At 55.0% G+C, this 20,046-nt stretch overlaps 3 protein-coding genes across 9 annotated transcripts in view; 1 reads left to right on the forward strand and 2 right to left on the reverse strand.

Annotated features, from left to right (window-relative positions):
- Positions 1-13,219, forward strand: part of ZDHHC3 (zinc finger DHHC-type palmitoyltransferase 3) — a 53,556-nt gene extending 40,337 nt beyond the window's left edge. For 2 of the 3 annotated variants that reach the window (XM_066245364.1, XM_066245361.1), the window contains one exon: positions 9,211-13,219. In XM_066245364.1, coding sequence (XP_066101461.1) covers positions 9,211-9,498 — 288 coding nt within the window. In that variant the 3' untranslated portion in view covers positions 9,499-13,219. Of the gene's footprint in view, positions 1-433; positions 2,035-9,210 lie in introns of those variants that run through there. The other variant, XM_066245363.1, reaches the window with a different exon arrangement.
- On the reverse strand, positions 7,881-16,540 carry TMEM42 (transmembrane protein 42). 3 transcript variants are annotated; one of them, XR_010727316.1, is made up of 4 exons: positions 16,340-16,540; positions 14,535-14,681; positions 13,408-14,000; positions 7,881-8,199 (listed from the first exon to the last, which is right to left on the reverse strand). XR_010727316.1 is itself a non-coding variant. In XM_066245365.1 (3 exons), the coding sequence occupies exons 1-3, from the start codon at positions 16,505-16,507 to the stop codon at positions 13,860-13,862; spliced, it is 456 nt and encodes a 151-aa protein (XP_066101462.1). In that variant the 5' UTR covers positions 16,508-16,540; the 3' UTR covers positions 13,362-13,859. The 3 variants fall into 3 exon arrangements, 1 of the variants encoding a protein (XP_066101462.1); XR_010727315.1 differs by having other exon boundaries at positions 7,881-8,353; XM_066245365.1 differs by lacking the exon at positions 7,881-8,199 and having other exon boundaries at positions 13,362-14,000.
- Positions 16,541-18,793: 2,253 nt separating this feature from the next.
- KIF15 (kinesin family member 15) overlaps positions 18,794-20,046 on the reverse strand; it is a 64,081-nt gene continuing 62,828 nt past the window's right edge. For all 3 annotated transcript variants that reach the window (XM_066245041.1, XM_066245040.1, XM_066245042.1), the window contains exon 35: positions 18,794-19,243. In XM_066245041.1, coding sequence (XP_066101138.1) covers positions 19,187-19,243 — 57 coding nt within the window. In that variant the 3' untranslated portion in view covers positions 18,794-19,186. The remainder of the gene's footprint in view (positions 19,244-20,046) is intronic.

Genomic DNA, 20,046 nt, shown 5'->3' on the forward strand with positions numbered 1-20,046 from the left:
AGTAACTTCAAACCTCCTGTGAACCAGTCCCAAATGAACAGCCACCGTTGGCTGTCACGATGGCCGGCTCCGAGGCTTCCATGCCCGAGCGGCCGACACTACACCCAGCCCAGCGCCAGGCAGGATGCTGAGAGCCGATCGGCACCTAAGGGCGCACCGATCGTAGACTAGAAACAACGCATCGCTCAGGGGCCTGCTGACTGCTTGATCAGGAAGGGGCTCCTTCCTGCGGGCACGTAGAAGTATCCGCCCACCCCCTAAAAAAGGGTGATTTTTAAAAACACTTTTTATGACAGAAGAAAAATGTAGGCTGTAGGTTTATGGCTTTACAAAGGAAGCGTCTACTTCATTCACCTCGAGCTACTGGAAATCTCTGCCCCAACCCCCAGCAAGTAGCGCGCCCAACTGAAAGTGTGATTGTTCTTGTTTTCAGGGGATAGAGCAATTGAAAAAGGAAGAGAGAAGATGGGCTAAAAAAACCAAATGGATGAACATGAAAGCCGTTTTTGGCCACCCCTTCTCTCTAGGCTGGGCCAGCCCCTTTGCCACGCCAGACCAAGGGAAGGCCGACCCGTCCCAGTACGTGGTCTGAAGGACCACGGGCAGCAGTGCCACCCAGACACAGCACAGCGCAGCGCTCCCGCCGGGCCCTTCTCGCGAGCGTATAAACCGAGACAGCAAAGCACCTCCTCTAAGACTTCCTTTATGTCTCAAGTGACATGGCTGAGCATTGCAGAGAAAAAAAATACCCCCATGCTTTATTTTTAAAAGAGCATCCTTTCTATTTTTTTTTCTTCCTTCCTTTTGTCATCTGAAGCTTCTCTTCTTTTTTCCTTTTAAAAATCACTCCTCTGGCCTCTGGTCTCCTCTTTGCTGTCTGTCTGGCATGACTAACGTGGAGGGGCCCTCTCCGGACTGTGCCCACTCCTACTAACTGAGTGAGATGTGACGCTGGCGCGTGGACGGACGGCCCCCACGCCCTGCCGGTGAGGCGGAGGAGGGCGGCGACCTCCCCCTGCCCGGAAGGTGGTGGCAGACAACCCGATGGGACTCTCACACTCACAGAAGACGGACGCTCACCCCTGCGGCCTAGAGGGCCAGGATCAGGGCCCGAGCCCACGGAGGGCCCTTGACACAGCGGCCTCATCCCCCGTGTGGACACGGCTTGCCTCCCGACCCACGAAATCAGTTGTGTGCTAGTACTTGGTGAACTCGAGGTGTGCGGCGACAGGGGGTGGGAGGGGTGGGTGGAGGACGAAAGGGGTCTCTGTTCTGAGTCACCAGCTGTAGTCCTGATAATGTGGAAGAGTATGAAGGAAAGAGGTCTTTCCATTCAAAATGCCTTACACAATCAAAAGAAGAAAAATGACGCCGTTTCAGGCTAGCTCCATCCTCCTGTCACGTCTGTCACACCCCTCCCCGCCTCCTAGCCATGACTCAGTGAGGCGCTTTCGCGCAGGGAGACGGCCGCCCCTCCCATCTACCCTTCCTTCCTCTTGTGTAAGTCGCCAAAGCGGGCTCACTTTCCGATATTTTAGTCCCATAAATGTGCACGTACCCACATCTTGTCTATATTCAAAGCTGGGAGTTTGTCGCCCTAGCCTGGGACTTACCGTGATGGAGGGGTGACTTTTCAGCCGGTAGATGCGGCCCCGTCCCCAGAACCAGCAGGCGCCTGAGCCTGCGGAGCTGGGGCTGAGTAAGTGGGTGGCCTTGCCCTTGGGAGGCACTTCCTGTTGCGAGTCTCGTTTGCAAGAGGAAGGCCTGGAGTTTGTGGGGTTCATGAGCAGACAGTGCCCGTCCAATGCAGAGTGAATTCTTACACATGGATTTGGTTTTATAAGCAATCGCACAAACCTCCGTTTTTAGCTCTTGCTTGGGGTGGGGGTGGGGAGGAGGTTATTAAAACCAGTCTGGGACGGGAGACCGTGGGCCCAGCCATGGGGTTCTCCAGGAAAGTGGAACGTGCTGCCTCTTCGGTTCTGTCAGTGCTTCCACCAGGAAACAACACGCAATAAAAGTTTTCCAAACCTGTCTGGTGGAGCCTGCTCTCTCCCGGTGTTGCCACGCGGCCAGAGCCAGGGGGGCGTCCCACTGGCGCGAGGCTGCTCCACGTGGGCGCTTGTTTTCTCATTGTTTCTAAAGGACACTGGTGCTCCCTCTCCGGAGAGAGGCTCTCCTCGTGTCTCTACAGGACGCGAGGTCCCCTCTTGAACAAGCCTGCCCACAGCCTCTGGCTCACGGCGGCCCGGTCCCTGCCCTGCGCCCATGGCTTCTCAGTTACTGCAGAAACAGGCCTGGGGGAGACCCCGTCTCCGTGGCCATCCAGCCAAAAGCCAGAGGGAATCGCTGGGAAACCTCTGCATCCAGTTCCGGCGCGTTGCTCTGAGGAGCTCCCGGCCACCCCGTGAACGCTGAACTGGATAACCATGAGCCCAGGTCATTCCGTCTGGCTGAGCCTCAGCTGTGCCGGCCGCACTGCGGGGAAGGCCGAGCTCTGTCTCCATCGAGTTGATAGCATTTGTTTCCCACATGCTTTTCTCTTTATGGCTCACTTAGCAGTTGGAAGAAGTGCGGCTGTTAAATGACCCAAGAGTGGTCCAGCGGGCTCTGGCCTGCCCACTCCCCTTGGGGCCCGGCCCTGCGAGGCAGCACTGGCCCTCCTGCCCCAGGAGGGAGACCGGGACACAGTATTCCTAAGTATCTGGGTGCCCTCTAAATACCCCGTCTTCAAGGGCATACCCCAAGTCGGCTCTTTTGCCCGTGGGATTTCTAAGAAATGTGATAGATAGTACTGAAGATGTACTGAATTTTTTTTAAGTCCTAAAAGTAGAAACTCATCCTTTAAACCTGAGCCTAGTTAGCCCACCTCCCGAGAGGCTCCTGCACGATCCTACCAAAGGGTGTTTGTGAGCCGTGTGGGGGGAAGAAGGAATGTTTTCCACTTCTTAAACCAAGGTGAGATTGTCACAGGGGGAGTAAGACCTCAATTCTTGTCTTTTTAAAGAGGGAGGCAGGGAGAGAGGAATATCAAGCTGTTCTGTGTACTGACTGGGGATTGAACCAGCAACCTCTGTGCTTCAGGACCATGCTTTTAACCAACTGAGCTAACCAGCCAGGGCTTTCTTTTTTTGAGAGAGAGAGAGGAAGAGAGGATAGAGGTAAGAATCATCAACTTATAGTTGCTTCACTTTAGTTGTTCATTGATTGCTTCTTCAATTCTTGTCTTCTTGAGAGAAAGAATTTAATTGGGACAATAATGCAGCAAATAAAGAATTTAAAGGCAGAACTGGCCATACTGGAAGAAAATCAGAGAAACAGGGACCTCGCAGACAAGTTCAGGGGGCTAGCCCGGGATGAGCTGCTGCTGCCCACTGCTCCCCTGGTGGCAAGTCTCGTGGGGTCCCTTAGAGCTTAGGAGAAGAGAGAGGGTAGGGGATAGGTGCAAGCGCCCCCCAGAAGGGAGAGCGCTGGGATCTGGGTCTTAGGGGGGTTTATGGGTGGGGATTTTAGGGGCGGTCCCAGGAGAGGATCTCAATAGAATATTCATCCAGGTGTCTGTGAGGTTCATGGTCTTCACTGATTGGTCAATACCAGAGCAGGGTCATTAGTCAGTGCAGCTGGCCGTGAGGTCAGCTGTGGCTTTTCTGGGCCTGGAGCTGAAACACAACTGGGGCCCAGATGTTATCTCTAGGGGTTCATGCTTAAGTGCCATTCTCCAGCTTCCTTGTTTGTTCCTCCTCTAAGGGGCTCTAAAGCCCCATGCCTAGTGATATGCCGGGGGAGGACAGGTCCCGGGAAGACCCGAATCCCATGACCAGCGATACGAAACCAGGGTCTGAACCGCATGGCCGGCTACGCGGAGAAGGGTCCCCCTGGGGGCGAGATCTTTGTTTCCCCAGTGTTGGCCGGTGCTGGGCTGGTGGCCTTCCATGCGGGCCTGTGGTCCTTGCTCTGCTCACATCTGACTGGTACCACAAAATGCTGCCCTCGGAAGATAGGAACATCCCAAGAGTCCCTGTGTGTTTCCGATTTCATTTTCATTGGGACAGAAACACTGCTGAGAGAGAGAGCACAGTGACTAAGGCATGTGGCTGTCATCTGCAGTATAGTAAGTGTCCCCAGCCTGGCGTCCACACAGAAGGAAATGGGCCTCCCCGAGCTTTCCTCAGTGTCCCCAGATGTTAGTGAAAGAGGACATTTCTCCACACAACGCGGCCCAGCTCTCGGCCCCCACACAGGAGTCGGGGCGGCGCTGAGCAGAGCACACGTGGGAAATGGGCCAGTAGTAGCCACAGTCTTTCAAAACATGGCCTCCAGAGAGTGGAAGTAAAAAATAAAGAGGAAGGGGACACGGCAAGTTAAGTTAGGTGACTGTGTCCATTGCAACCAGACTGGATGCAAAAGACCCAGGTCTGAACAGAGCTGGCCACTTGCGTGGGCTTGGCAACATCACGCACGCAGAGGGAATTCGGGCAGCGGTGCACATGCTGCCGCCTCTTAGAAGCATTGCTGTCCTGATGCAGGCATCTTCCAGACGAGGTCAGTGAGGAAACGGTTCTTAACCACGTTAGCCACCTGTGTGAGGTTGGCATCGCACGGAAACCGCAGGCCTTGGGAGGCTGGCCGGGCTCGTGGGTTTTAAGTTGCTCTCATTTCAAGACTTGCAGTGCATCAGCCTAACGGGCGAGCCAGCCAGTAGAGGTCAGGGGCCCCAACCAAGAAGGGGGCCTTCTTTGAATAGCAAAGAGATGCGAAGAGAGGAAGAATCTGTTAGAATGCCTCTCGGGAACCTCTACTGGGACGGCTGCCTCTCAACGTGTGGCGCACAGACGGCAGCATCAGCACCACCCGGGAACCTGTGGAGAACGCGTGGCCTCAGGTCTGAGGATGCACTGGGAGCTCTCCAGGTGGCCCTGCCACCTGCTGGGACATGGTGCTGAGCCCGTGTGCCCACCGCGAGCCCCTCCTTCCTCATAACCTGCGCCTCCCCAGCCAGTGACAGCTGGGAAATGGCGAGTGTTTGGAGGGGAGCCGCACTGTTAGTGTGGCCCGCGGTCCTCCCACACGGCTCATCTGCCCACTGGTTTCCAGACCGAGGGGTCCTTGGGGTGAAGAACCATTTAGAAGGGCAAGGGCAAAGACAAGAGCTGGGTCCTCCAAATAGGGATGGCTCCAGATGGTGCACAATTAGAGCCTGGGAAGACATGTGCACACGTCCTGGCCTTGGGCTTCCGTCTGGGGACCTCCACACCCAATGGGCTCTTTCTTGTATCTTAAAATGCACGTCTGACCTCAGTACGGCCTCCTAGACGATGAGGAAACAGCAAACAGACTGTTTGCAGTGACACAGACACAGCCACTGGCCAGACCACTCTCCCAAAATGGAGACTCCCATTTCCCGGCCCTCTCCCACAAGAAGTCATCGGTCTCCCAAGCTGCGTGATGCCCCGAGCAAAGTGGAGCGGCCCCGCTCCTTCATCCGCCTGCTCAGGGGCCGGGGAAGCCCCTGGGAGTTATGAAAAGCATTGCAGAGGTGCGTTTGCAGAGACCTGGGCCTGCACGGGCTCTGGCATGGGCACAGAGGGTGCCCTGCATTCCCGCAGCTGAGGTCACGGAGTCTGCTGAGGGGGCACTAAAGCCCTGGCGTCAGGCTGTGGTTCAAATCCCTGCTGGCTACTTACATCCCGTGTGACCTTGAGCAGTAACTTAACTCCCGCCTCACTTCTCTCGTGTCAAATTGGGGGGGGGGGGGGGGTAACCCAAACCGCAAGGCTGCTGGTGTGAACAGTAAGCCAGAGGAACGAATGTGAATTTTAGTGTCTGGTGCATCGAAGTGCCGGCTTTACTGAATGTCAGCTGTTAAGAGCTGTGCCTTCCAAACCATGGTCACAGCTGTTCATGATTTGTGCGGTCAGTTTATTGGTTTGCAACAGCATTTTTTGTAAAGAAATTAAATAATGCATTACACATTATAGGACAAGTATTGCTTCTTGGAACTTTGGGCGGGGGAGGAATCTGCTGGGTTGCAGCGGACACGCATTTCCTACTGTGGGTCGCAGTACAAGGAGTGAAACCCACCATGAACACGTTCTTGGCCCTTGGTGAGGAGCGCGTTTGCGCAGCTGCAGCCCCTAGGACTGGCCACACCTGCTGCGGAGGGAGCCGGGGGAGGAGCTGCGCTTGCTCTATGGGCCTCAGCTGCGCAGGAGCTTGAGACTGTTGCCTTTGGGCGCCTTGGTCCAGGTGCATTCACTCGGCCGGCCAGCGTGATGGGTTTGTTTACAGAGCACAGCTCTTGTGTCACTCAGCCCATCGAAGCCCCAAAGGCCCAAGTCGCACCCTGCCTGCTCGCGGCGCTGGTTTAGGCTGCTGCTGCCGTACCAGGATTCGACCCTGCTGGTTCTCTTGAGCTTGAAGTGGCTGTGACCGCTGCTTCTGCAAGTGTCCAGCTTAAGAACTTGGCCTTCAGAACACCATCAAATCCACACAAAACTCAAAATTGAGTCCTTTCGGCAAAAAGTAACCCCTGGGCTCCTCCCAGACCTGAGGGTTGAGGCCCCTGGGCCTTTTATGTGTCAGATTTGTTGGAGTTTCTTCTCTCCAGACTCAGAGTGGACACTCCTTGGAAGTTTGACCACTTGACCGCTGAGGAGCGCCATCTGCGGAGGGGCCAGCTCCGTCTGCAAACCGTCTAGGCTCGTGGAGGACGCTGAGTCATCCGCGAGTCCCCACTGCAGAGCAGGCCACGGGAACGGGAACCAGTCGTCCTGTGGGCGCCCTCACTTGTTCCCTCCCCGGCTTTGCTCTGCCTTGGAGAACAGCACCGGCAGGGCAGAGAGAACTTGTTCAAGTCCCGGTCTGGTGTGTGACCAGCAGGACAAGCTTTGGTCACTGTTACGGTCTCTCAACCTTGGTTTGCCCACCTGCCAAGTGGCAATACTAAGCCCATCTCCTCTATGGGTGAGGACCCACAGTCGCTGCTTCGAGTCCAGTCTGTGGATACAGCCAGTCTCATTTCCAGGTGTCCCTGCTGCAGCCTGGTCAGCCACGTGGTCACGTCCCAACTTCTCTGCAATGTGGTTTCAACCCTTCTCTTAATGGGCTACAGATGATCACTCAGGAAAGGAATGTCGGATCCCCAAAGCAAGTCACCTGAGTAGGCCATGTTGCGTCTGCTCAGCAAGGAAGACTGGCAGGGGACTGTCCACAAGCCACGTGGCTGTTCTCATGACCCACATGAGGCTCCCTCAAGCCTGTCAACAAGGTCCCTTTTCTCAAACAGCTCTTTTTGCTCTGATTATAAAAGTAACACTTGTGCATTGGGGAAAACCTGGAATGTGTGGGAAGTCTACAGGTATCAATACAAAGCACCTAAAACCCCTTCCCCAAAGGTAACCACCGGTCCCATGATGATGTCTTGTGCCACTTTTGTTTTCTCCCCTTGTCACTATGTGGATGGGGTTTTCTAATGTCATTTTAAAATGTATTAACACCATTTTTAATAAATGCATACTGTTCTGTTTTATAGAAATTACATAGCCATTATTAGACACTTTGTTTCCAACTTTTCATTATAATTCAGTGTCCAAGTTTGCATTGCACAAATCTTTTAGATTTTAACTTTTATTGTGAAATAATTTCAAACTTACAAAACAAGTGGTTAATACAAAGAGCTCCTATATACCCTTCAATCTTTCCAATGTAAACATTTTATATAACCATGATAGAAATATAAAACCCTGGAAAAGTATTGCTACAATATTATGAACTAATCTACATACTTGATCCAGGTTTCTGCAGTTGTCCCCGTCAAGTTCTTTGTTCCAGGACGCCAGGTCTCGAGTCTCCACCAGTCCACAAGAGTTCCCCAGTCTGTCTTTTTAGGTGAAATTCATACAACATAAATTGAGCTATTTTAATGTGTGACTCTGCCACTGAGTACTTCCATAACGTTGTACAACCACCGCTTCTATCTGGTTCTAAAACATTTTCATTAGACTTGGAACCTTTTAAAGATGAGCCTCCTATTCTGTAGAATAAATATCCTTCTCCACGTGTCTGTTTTCCCGTGATTAGCTCGAGTCTGTGCGTTTGGGCAGGAACAGCCCTGAAGGATGTTGTATCTTTCTCGGGGAACTTAGACTTGGTGAGGGTGATGTCTGCAGAGCTTCCCTGCTGTCAAGTTCCTGTCTTGCCCTTTGGAATTAATAGTAGCTTACCAGGAGATACTCTGAGTTTTTCAAAAGCCAAGAAACTTAAATCTCCGAGATGGTGTGGGAAGAAAGAGTGCTAGGAACTGGTCCAGGGTACGGTCAGGTGTTAGTCTGGGTGTGTGCCTCAGTTTCTCTTTCTGCATAAGAGAAAGGATCAGACGGTGTGTGGAAAAGGAGAGAAAGCCCAGAACTAGGTCCTCAGAGATTGTCCAAGGTGGGAAGTCATGTGAATGAGCAGTCCCCATGCCTGACAAGTGCACAGCAAACCCCCTTGGCTTTCAGAAGAGATGGAGACGGCAGAGGCCCCATGGGAGGGCAGAAGCCTCTGTGGAGGGTGTTGGGGGGCTGCGGAGCTGGCCTGGCTGTGCCTCTAACTCTGGGGCTTCTCTCTTTACCCGACCCCCTCTTTCTGTGGCCTGCTGGCTGAGTCGCAGCCGACACCCAGAGGCAGGTGAGTGGGCAGCTTGGGAGAGGCCGCAGGGTGTGTCCACTGCATGAGCAGGCCCAACACCAGTGTCCGCCTTCCCTCAGTGACCCCATGAGCCCTCTGCTGCCCGCTGCATGTTGTCACTCGCTGTACACACACCTGCTTCTCCACCTCACGTGTTATTTGTATCTGGTGCTCCCTCCTTCACCCCATCTTTCTTTGTGCACCTACAGCTACCATTGGGGCAGTAGCCCAGGGCCACCTTTTCAGTAGTCTCAGTACAGGTGGCCCGGCTCCCACCCAGAGAGGCCTGCAGTGTCCCACCTGGCCCAGCCCCTCTGCACAGCTGGCCCTACAGAGCTGAGCGAGTCTGGGAACCCCTTGCACCTGTGGGAGGCGCCAGGGTGGGCTGGATGGGGTGGGAAGTGCAGCCCAGTCCCCTGCTTGCTATGACCCTCCAGCCTGTTCCCCCTGCGCCCGCCTGCCCTCGGGGGGGCCTGGGTGCTCTGCTGAGCCAGGGCCCGGGTGCACTGAGGGGCTGACCCTCCTCTCCCCTTGTCTCACCAGGGCATCGAGCGCCTCAAACGGAAGCACCAGCCCAGGGAGCGGCGGGGCAGCTGGAAGAAGGTCAAAGAGACCTTTGGTGGGAACTTCTCCCTGAACTGGTTCAACCCCTTCTCCGGACCGTGTCACCCAGAGCTGCTTAAGGATGGGGACTGGGTGCAGCGGGTGGCATCCATGTCAGACAGCACAGAAACCACGGAGGAGGAGCCCTCGGAGGAGGCGTCGGAGGAGAGGAAGGACGAGGACTCCGTGGGGGTGACCTCTGTGGAGGTGACCGGGACTGAGGACTGATGCTGCGGTGGGGGGGGGGGGTAGGGGCTGACACTGAGGAGTCGCCTGGGGCCAGGGCTCCTGGGAATGCCCTGCCACTGTCCCCTGCCCCCGTTCTCTCCCCCTCTGGGCCCAGCTTTGGGGGGAGGGCACCAGGGATGACAGAGGACTGGACTTTCTCCGAGTTTGTCTAAGAAGAGTGTCCAGAGAAGGAGGCCCAGTGAGGGAAGCTCTTAACAGGGCAGCCCAGGACCAGCAAAGAAATTGCCTTTGGCTTTGGCCGGGATGTCTGTCTGCTCCTGGGAAGGGGGGGCTCCTCCCCTCCCCTCTGGCTTAGGAGAAGGGCGGGCAGTCAGAGCGTCCTTCCAGGGTCGGCGAGCTGGGCTGTACTCATGTGCGGGGTGCCCGGGACGGAGGGCTGAGCACTGACAGCAGCACAAACTCCGCTCCTGCTCCACAGACCCCGGCGCCCTCACTGGTCAGCGCAGCCTCACTAGAGCTGCCTCGTGGCCGCAAACCTGTCCAATCACAGGTGGGGTGGGGGCGCTCCGACCTCCCCCAGGTGAACTTAACTTTACCCTCCCTCCTGGAGAGAGTCGAACCCACATGGGCAGAACTGGCCAGAAATTTGACCTGTGTGTTTTGGGCCGTTTCTCCCAAGATGGTGCCCCTCTGAAAGGGCGGGTGGTGACCAGGGCCTGCACGCTGTTCAACCAGGAAGGACGCACAGCGTCCACTCGACCAGGAGGCCTGCACTCGGTCACCCCATTTGAAGCCTGAAGGCCTGAGCAGGGGAACCCCGTCCCAGTGGCTGCTGGAGAGGTGTCTCCCACACAGAGGGGTTCAGGGCCCCCACCCCCCAGCGCAGGCCTCTGTCCTCTCTGCCCCACTGCCCACTGCCGGCGCCTGGCTCAGCGGAGGGCTCAGGCCTCCGCCGGCTCCGGGCAGGAAGGCAGGAGTCCTTGGCCAGACGGGCCTGTAGTCCAGTCAAACAGGAGGCCAGCACTTAGAGGGGTAGCACGAGCCACTTAGGAAAAGAGGCACTGTGGGAAAGAGAGGAGGGTCAGGCAGAGGCCTGGTTCTCAGAACCCTCGGTTCCATGAAGGGTAGGTTCTGTCAGATCCCCTGCCTACACCTGCTGACCCACCGGACTCGGGCGAGTTACTAGAAGGAGCCAGCATTCCCAGAGCCGCCTGGTCCTGACCCCTGCCCGGGGCTCTCGGACGCCCAGGAAGACGCCAGCGTGGGCAGAGCACCCAGGCTTCAGGCCTGTGTCCCTGGTCCACGTCGGCTTTCGTGTTTATTAGTGACAAGGAGTCTGGTCGGCTCTGAGGCCAGTTCTCATGCCGTTGGGGACGGGCACAGCTGCTCCCTGCTGGGGAGAGAACTGTTCTCTGACCGTGTTGTCCGAACCCCGGGTGGCAGCCCCAGCGTCAGCATGGCGCACTGTGTACCAAGGCGACTCCACACTAGGGAAGAACACAGTGCCACCCACGGGCATCCCCCATGAGGCAGGGCTAGAGTTTTAAGTAAGAGAAACAGTTTGCTGGTCTCTGCTGAGGTCAGAGGTGTGACCTAAACCCCAGGGCCCTGACACATGTCCGTGCACAAGGGGCTTGAGACGACGCTCTCCCCTGGGCAGCCTGGCCCGAGCCACCCTGTTCTCGGGAGGGGTGCTGGGGAGGCTCTCGCCTGCAGTCAGCCCCACCCCCCCTGCCAAACCCGCCTCCACGCCCGGCCTTACCCACTCAGACCCCATCTGGGAGGACCAGACAGGGGCCCAGCCAGGGCTGTGCGGATAATAAACCCTGAGCCTTACGTACGTCCTCACACCAGTGACAAGCGGCCTCTCTGAGGTGACTGTCAACATAACATGCCGCTTGGCCTCTAACAGAAAGCACTGCAGCTGAAGTGACAACGACGAGGGCCTCCTGGGACGGAGGCCCGCACAAACCTCTGCCCTTCTCCCAATAAAGTTATCCGCTTGACCTCTGTGGCTGGAGTCTCCCATCTTCAACAGGAGATCCCAGCCCGCCCCCTGGTGTGTCCTCCCTCACGGTCACCTCGAAGCCCATTTTCTCCCGTTCCTGTGGAGACAGTGAGTGTCACACACAGGCCCCTGCTACACATGAGGAGTTTCTGGGTCATCTCCTGGTGGTACTGCCAGAAGGAAGAGTCACCTTTTGTGCATTTGTGTGAGGGAGGCCACATTGGGCCCAAGTGCCCAGGACCTAGTGCCCCCCAACTCCTGAATGTCACGTAAATGACACACCTTCAATCCAACCTATATGCACGCCTCTGCCAGGTGAACAGAACAGAGCCCCAAATAAAGAAGCTGACCCCTCTCCCTGAACTTGGGAAGTTTAGAGGATTAGATGGCTCCCCAAGGGCCCACCTGGCCCCAGCACAAGATGCTAGGAAGCTTGTTCCCTGAAAGACAAGTGGCTCAGGGGACCAGTCATCGTGAAGCCGCCAGTTTAATTAAAATCAACATTAATCATTGGAGCAAGTCTCTGGCCGGCGGACAGGGCTTTCAGTCAACAGAGGACTTGCAGCTGGCACACGGAGGCACCTCCCAGGATGACGAGAGACCCCCGCTCAAGGGCAGGGGGCGCTGCTGGACATGGGGTCTCCCTCCTCCGGGCCTGCCCACGGCTGCTGAGCAAGGGGGCAGCCTCCTCCTGAAACCTAGAATCGTCTACCCGGAAGTCATCTTGCAACAGCTACCTCACCTGTCCCTTCTCGACTGCACACCTCCTCCTCCTCTGCCGGGTGCTCTGCAGACTTCAGGGCCGTGCTGACAGGGGTGACCGAGGGTTCTGCCCTGTGCCTGCTCTTAGGGGACGTGTGACGATCGCTGTGGGTTTTCCATGGATGGCCTCTGTCATACTAGTTTCCTTTATTCCTAGTTTGTTGAATGTATTTATCGTGAGCGTGCTGCTTTTTTTGCCTCGGTGGAAACCCCACTGCTCCCTCCGAGTCTGACCCACTCGGGCTCTCGCTTGTGCCACTCCACAAAGCCGCTCTCGTCAAAAGTTCTTTCCTAACTCGATGGCCACTGCTCAGTCTCCCCTTACGGGGCCCTCGTTGGCACTAGCCGGGGAGGTCACACCATTCTCTGGAGGTGCTCCCGGACGCCCCCCGGCCTAGTCACCCTGCCTCACCGCTGTCTGCCTCCTCCACCTCTCCAACTTCTAAGCACTGGAGAGCCCAGCTCAACCCCGGGGTAGTGAGGAGGCCGCAAGGGAGAAGTTGGGGAGAGGGCCCGATCCCGGCAGCAGGTGCCACAGAGGTTCTAGAAAGCCCCCCGGCCAGCTGTGCAGAGCGAGGACTGGAGGGCAGCACCGAAGGGCCTCCGCGTGCTGGGAGCAGGGACCAGCCAGACGCGAGCCCACTCCTCCCCGGCCCACTGGCCCCAAGCCCCTTCCCACGGCAGGGACTGTTTCAAAAGACCTGGGGCCGGCGGTCAGCTTCGGGCCAGCCGAGAGGGCTCTGGGACATCTGGGGGAGCCCCTGGGGCCCTGGGTAGGTGGGGTCATACCTGAAGTTCTGCACGGGGACTGTGTGCAGGCAGCACCGAAACCGGACTAGGAAGCACACTCCTATGGATCTCGGGAGGGTAATCAAAGGACAGAAGGGACCACAGGTGAAATGAGGGGGTTAATGCCTGGCCTGTGGGGGCGCAGTGGGTAAAGCGTCGACCTGGAACGCTGGGGTCACCGGCTCGAAGCCCCGGGCTTGCCTGGTCAAAGCACACACAGGAAGCAACTACTATGAGTTGATGCTCCCCACTCCCCTCCACCTTATTTCTTTCTCTTTCTCTCTCTCCTCTCTCTAAAATCAGTAAATAAAATCTTTTTAAAAAATACAAATATATATACATAGAGAGAGGAAAGCTTTAGAATTCCACGCCTGGTAGGTTTAACTTACAAAAGAGGATTAATCCAGTCTTCCTCCTCTTGCTATAAAACAGAAGCATGACGCAGACGGCCTGATACATCAGCGTGAAATTGTCAGAAAGTCGCACCGGTCACCGACTCGGGCGGGATGCGGCCTTTGTCAGGTCACAGGACTGCATTTACAACGTGGGTCAGGTCCCTCCACGAGGCAGCCCCACCGAGGGTCTGCAGCTCCGGCCAGGTTCCCCGGGGCAGGCCGGCAGGGTGAGAACCGAGAGCGTGCAGACGGGCCAGATGGCTTCGGGCAGAACCCCGCTGGCGGTGGCTCCCCGGGGCTGTCCACGCCCAGGGTGGCTCGGTCTGAGGCCTGCTGTGCGGCACCATCTCCCTCTGGATGAGGTCAGAAAGCCGCACCACAGGTCACCCTAGGAGGAGTCCCCACACGTTGCTGTCCTTGTGGCTGGTCCGCCCGGCCCCCTGATGCTACTGCTGCTTGTGTGGGACGGCCTCCCTGGCGGGTGAGAGGTTCCTGTGGATGAGGATGAGTCCACAGAGGATGAGGAACGCTCCTCCCCACCACAGGACCTCCTGGCTCTCTCCGTACAGCACAAAACCCAGGAAGGCCTGCAGACAGAAATGGCGGTGAGGCCGGGGACCCGACCACATCTGCGGGGGAGGGGGGCACAGCCTCACTGGCCCCCAGCAAGTGCACGAGACCAGCTGAGGCCGGCACAGGCCAGCAGGCAGCAGATACCCACTGACCCGAGCCGGCCCACCACGTCCTCCCTCCCTCGACTGCAGGACTGACAGCTCAGCCCACCTGGCAGACCTCAGGGGGGAACCTGGGCACACCGGCACTCATGCTGGAGCTTACAGACCCCGAGGGGCCGGCTGGGCTGTGCGGAGACCAGACCGAGGGCTCCGGCCAGGCCAGGCCGAGCCACAAGCAGGCTGGCTTTCCAGTTAAACCGCCTTCTCCTCTAACCTGAGAATTCCTGCTTGAGAGAGCAGAGGAGCCGCCACCGGGGTTCAAGCCACAACCCAACGTCTCCTTCGGTTCCTGACTTTCCTCCATTCTGGGGACGCAGTGGTTGCCCAAGGATACCCCCCCCCCAGAACCCAAGTATGGGACAGGGATTGTACCCTCTGGCTACTCACCGAGCTGAGGATGTTTGAAAAAGTCACCGTGACCGATGCAACGGCTGAAGACATGGAGAAACTCAGGCCCCGGCTAAAGAACGTCCACATCAAAGAATTGGTGGTCGCCATCACAATAATGCCTAAGACGCAGAAGCCCACGCTCGCCTGCGGGAGAAGACGTCACTGCAGCCACACCTGCGCCCCTCACAGGGCACCAGGGCCGTGGTTACTGGCAGGCTGGGCCCTACTGAGACCCTGCCACAGCCTGGGGGATCCCCAAAGCTTCCCTCACGCCTCTGTGGGCAGCACATCCATTTCACAGCTGAAACAAACTCCGGGGTGACACTCGTTGGGCCACCTTACTAGCTATGTGGTCTTGGAGAAGTAAAAGGCTGACCCATGACCAGTATTTTCTACTGAACATCAGTCCTTTATTGGTCCCACAGTGACCAATGCTGGAAATTCAGTCCCTGAGGCCCAAGGAATTACTTGGTCTGTAGTACAAGTCAACCAGGGGCAGATCCTCACCCCCGGGGATCAGGTAAAGCAGGAATCAGTCATTTCTCTCCCATTCTGTGCAGCTACGTCCCACCTAGGCTGGTCCTATGGGGCATTCCTAAGCGTCTACTCTGTGCCAGGCCTTGGGCTAAGCATTTAAAGTGCATTCTGATTCCTTAATTTCACTTTACAGACCAAGAACCTGGGACATTAAGTAACTTGCTGAAAGTGCCACAGCTGATGGCAGCCTCCAGGATTGAAAGCTAGGCTGAGGCTCCGCCCTCTGAACAGGACACAGCCCTGCCTAGGGAATCCACCTGAGGCTGGCTGGTGATCCCACGCATCACTTGGAGAGCTTGCAGTTTCCTATTTCTCCCCTACCCCCCTTTTTAAAAGAGACAGCCAGCTTTGAGAGAAGCTTTAGAAGCCCCCTACACAAAGGATATGTAGGCCCCTGCCTGGTTTGCGGTAGCAACCTGCCTGCAGACAGAACTGTTTCTTTGGGGGGCGGGGGTGGTGGTGGTGGTGCACCCAGCTAAACTCCATACTCTTATTTTTCTTAACACTTTTCCAGCAGCTGAATAGTGTCTTGAGGAAGAAGCATCTTTGTATACTTGACACAAAAGCACTGTTGCTTATATAAAAAGTTAGGAAGGCCTAGTGCACAATTAAAAAGACCAGAAAACCTCTTGTCTCATAGTCACTCATCTTATTCCGGACCACTGAGTCCAAGAGTCACACGCAACAGGATACCAACCTGAAGCATGGCAGCTTCACTGATTAGTACTAAATATGCTTACAGCTGCAGAATCAGCCCGTCCCACGGTCTAACCCCGGGCTGAAGACTCGGGATAGGGGAGGCAGAGGTACACACACTGGCTGCCGTGGGGAGGCAGTTTAAGAGTTGTCAACATCAGGGAAATGTCCAGAACGTTCCCCAGACTCCCAAGTTTCCTGGCAGCAGGGTAGACCGGACAAAACACCCGTCAATCGAGGAGTAAAGAGGTGAGCTCCAGGCTCTCGCCTTGAGTCACGTGGAGAGAAATATGCACCAGTGGCTTAAAGCGAGAGGCGGAGAGCAGATGCAGGCGGTGCGCGTCGGCCCGAGGGCCAACTAGCCCAGTCGAGGACTGATTGTAGGTCCGCCACGGCTCTCACCGACTACACATGATGGAACCGAGACGCTTGGCCGACACAGGTGAGGCCAGGGCCCGGCCGCACAACGCGGGTGAAAGGACGCCCGCGCCGGGCCCCGCCCGGGACCACGCCCTCCGCCTCCCGCCCACCCGTCCTCCCGCCCACCTCGGCGGCGCCCCGGGCTCGACCTGGCTGCCGAAGGCCAGCTTGGCGGAGGCGGCGGCCAGGGCCCCGCACGCGCCGGCACACAGGCAGTTGAACACGCCCCAGAAGCGGCGCCGCATGGCCCCCGCCTGCAGGTGCGAGGGTAACGCCGCGGGGCAGTCCGGCTGCGCGGCCACAGAGCCCGCGGCCATAGTGCACACGCTTCCTCCACGGCAGAGGCAGCGCGCGCCCCGACTGGACGGCGGCCTCACGTGACGCAGCGCTCGCGTGAGCGGATAGGCCAATTAGGATCCAGCGAGGGACGAGCTCCCTGCGGCCTCCACGGGCGGTGGGGGCCCCCTAGCGTTAGGTTGAGGTTTACGCCGGGGCGCCCCCACCGAGGTACTGTGGTTGCTGTTGTAGAATTCATCGCCTAGCAGTTTTACCCCTTTGCCACCTGGTGTGTCCGGCCGGCATCGGTTTACTCCCGGCATTTGTTAAAAATGCTTAGTCCCAGGCCCCGCCCCACACCTATTGTTTGACAAGACACTTAGGGGATTCACTCGCATCTTCCAAACAGAAGCATAAAATGTACGGTGTTTCACACAAATCAAAAAGCCCAGGCCCTGGCGGGTTGGCCCTGTGGTAGAGTGTCAGCCTGGTGTGTAGGAGTCCCGGGTTCGATTCCCGGCCAGGGCACACAGGAGAGGCGCCCATCTGCTTCTCCACCCCTCCCCCTCTCCTTCCTCTCTGTCTCTCTTCCCCTCCCTCAGCCAAGGCTCCATTGGAGCAAAGTTGGCCGGGGCGCTGAGGATGGCTCCATGGCCTCTGCCTCAGGTGCTGGAATGGCTCTGATTGCAACAGAGCATCGCCCCCTGGTGGGCATGCCGGGTGGACCCCAGTCGGGCGCATACAGGAGTCTGTCTGCCTCCCCATTTCCAACTTCATAAAAGTACCAAAAAAAAAAAAAAAGAAAAAGCCCAGATTGGGGTTGAGGAAAGACCCAGCTGGATACACGCTCATTGCAGGACATTTGTAAAAGATGTCACCATAATCACCCCACTTGAGTAATTGATTAACATTACTCCTGATTTCATGTGCATTTAAATGTTTAAAATGTTTTCATTTAAGTAGAATACTTCTTTGAAAATAAAGTGCCTTTGACGTGTATAAAGAAAAAAACACCAAAACTAAAAGCCCTGATTGTGTAGCTGAGTTGGTTAGAGGGTCCTCCCCATATGCCAAGGTTGTGGGTACATCCCTGGTTAGGGCACATACAAGAATCAACCAGTGACGGCAGGAATAAGTGAAACAACAAATTGATGTTCTCTCTCTCTCCCTTTAAGATAAATGAAAAGTCAACCAATGAATGCATGAATGGGTGGAACAGTAAATTGACCTCTCATTCCCTTCTTCTATTTAAGCACACACACACACACACACAGAGTCTGACCAGGTGGTGGTGCGGTGGAAGGAGCGTCAGACTGGGACGTGGAGGACCCAGGTTCGAAACCCTGAGGTCGCCAGCTTGAGCGCAGGCTCATCTGGTTTGAACACGGCTCACCAAGATCACTGGTTTGAGCAAAGGGTCACTCAGTCTGCTGTAGCCACCCCATCAAGGCACATATGAGAAAGCAATCAATGAATAACTAAGGTGCCTCAACAAAGAACTGATGCTTCTTATCTCTCTCCCTTCCTGTCTGTCTGTCACAAAAAAAATAAAAAAAATTTTCCATAAAATATAAGTGTTCAGTGTCATTAGCTACTAGAAACTGACTAATGCGGTATAGCAGTAAACACCCCCTAGGATGGCTCTTTTTTTTTTTTTTTTTAAGACAGGCCTTTTATTTATTTTATTTATTTATTTATTTTAGAGAGGAGAGAGACAGAGAGAGAGAGGAGAGACAGGGGGGAGGAACTGGAAGCATCAACTCCCATATGTGCCTTGACCAGGCAAGCCCAGGGTTTCGAACCGGCGACCTCAGCATTTCCAGTTCGACGCTTTATCCACTGCGCCACCACAGGTCAGGCCCCTAGGATGGTTCTAGTAAAAAGCCTGAAGGAGTGTGAGTGTAAATGTGGAGAAACTGGGACACGCTGCCAGTGGGAATGTGAACTGGCAGCCAAACAGCGCGTTTGTAAAGCAGGAAATGTCTTAAAAGGTTAAACACACTTCATGGGACCCAGCAATTCCACTCCTACGTCTTCTACTCAAAAGGTAAGAAATGTATGTCCATATAAGGCTTAAACATGAATATTTATAGCAGCACTATTCATCACAGCCTCAAACTGCACAGTTCAAATGTCAATCAGAGGCGAGGGAATAAAACATGGCATGTCCACACAATAGACTGTGACTGGCAATGAAAAGGCGTGAGGTGCTGATGCACAGAAGCCCCCTGAGGGCTTTGTTCACAGAAGACCCGGGCGCCGCAAAGAGAAAGGGCCCGCCAACTATGCTACATGAACAAATCTACGAACCATGTGAATCAGTTTTGAACTTTTTATTTATACAACAATTAATTGCATTTTGAAAAATGGCCCTATTCAGTCATTAAAAATGCTCATGAGAATAGTTAGGAATACAAAAATAATCTATATTCACAACTTTGCTTTTTATACATGCTGTGCAGCCATGAACCTTACTGTATGTTTTGGGACCACTAAATATTGTTAGAGCTTCTGGCCTAAGACTCAAAGGAGATTATATTAGTATCTAAGGAAAAAACTACCTGGCCAGTGTCCACTGTAAACTTTAGCTACAGGCTTTTACTTTTCAAAGGCGAAAGGTTTTCCCAGTATTCACAGTTGATTGAGCGCCTTGAAATGGGTGGTGCCCCCTGCACAGCAGGTTGCTAAGTGCCTCGGACGGTACAGATGCAGAATGTTCATCAGATACTCTTCTTTTCTTTTAAATACTGATTTTCAGCACGCAACTTTTCTGTCTCCTGGTAATTTTTTAAAAAAAAGAAAAGAGAAAAAAAAGTTAGGCTCTAGTTCTTACAAGAAGAGTTATTCTTGGCATTCATTAAATTTATATTTCAAATTAAAACCACAATTTTTAGCGTTGGCCAGGTCGGTAGCTCAGTTGGTAAGAGCACCGTCCCAATATGCCAAGGTTGTGGAAGGCTGCAGGTTTAACACCTGGTCAGGGCACTTACAAGAATCAACCAATGAATGCATGAATAAGTGGAACAACAGAGCAATGGATTTTTTTCTTTTTCTCCTCTCTAAAAATCAATCAATTAAAAAATAATAAAACTATAATTTTTTTTTTTTTTTTTTGTATTTTTCTGAAGCTGGAAACGGGGAGAGACAGTCAGACTCCCGCATGCGCCCAACTGGGATCCACCCAGCACGCCCAACAGGGGGCGATGCTCTGCCCCTCTGGGGCATCGCTCTGTCGCAACCAGAGCCACTCTAGCGCCTGGGGCAGAGGCCAAGGAGCCATCTCCAGTGCCTGGGCCATCTTTGCTCCAATGGAGCCTTGGCTGCGGGAGGGGAAGAGAGAGACAGAGAGGAAGGAGAGGGGGAGGGGTGGAGAAGCAGATGGGTGCTTCTCCTGTGTGCCCTGGCCAGGAATCAAACCTGGGACTTCTGCACGCCAGGCCGACGCTCTATCACTGAGCCAACTGGCCAGGGCAAAACTATAATTTTTAAATCTGTAAACTACTTAACATTAAACAAAAACCTGATGCATATGAAAACTGAATTATCCTTAGAATAGCAGACACTGAATTGTTTTGAACTC

Source organism: Saccopteryx bilineata, chromosome 10 (genome assembly GCF_036850765.1).
Source record: "Saccopteryx bilineata isolate mSacBil1 chromosome 10, mSacBil1_pri_phased_curated, whole genome shotgun sequence".
Lineage (NCBI taxonomy): Eukaryota > Metazoa > Chordata > Mammalia > Chiroptera > Emballonuridae > Saccopteryx > Saccopteryx bilineata.

Bases quoted from the DNA above. Each gene is read 5' to 3' on its own strand.
- TMEM42 (XM_066245365.1), bottom strand. From the start codon at position 16,507: ATGGCCGCGGGCTCTGTGGCCGCGCAGCCGGACTGCCCCGCGGCGTTA. The intron at 14,682-16,339 runs GTCGAGCCCGGG...CTTCTCCCGCAG, and splicing joins AGCTGGCCTTCGGCAGCCAG to GCGAGCGTGGGCTTCTGCGT. The intron at 14,001-14,534 runs GTGAGTAGCCAG...TTCTGTCTGCAG, and splicing joins TTTCAAACATCCTCAGCTCG to GCCTTCCTGGGTTTTGTGCT.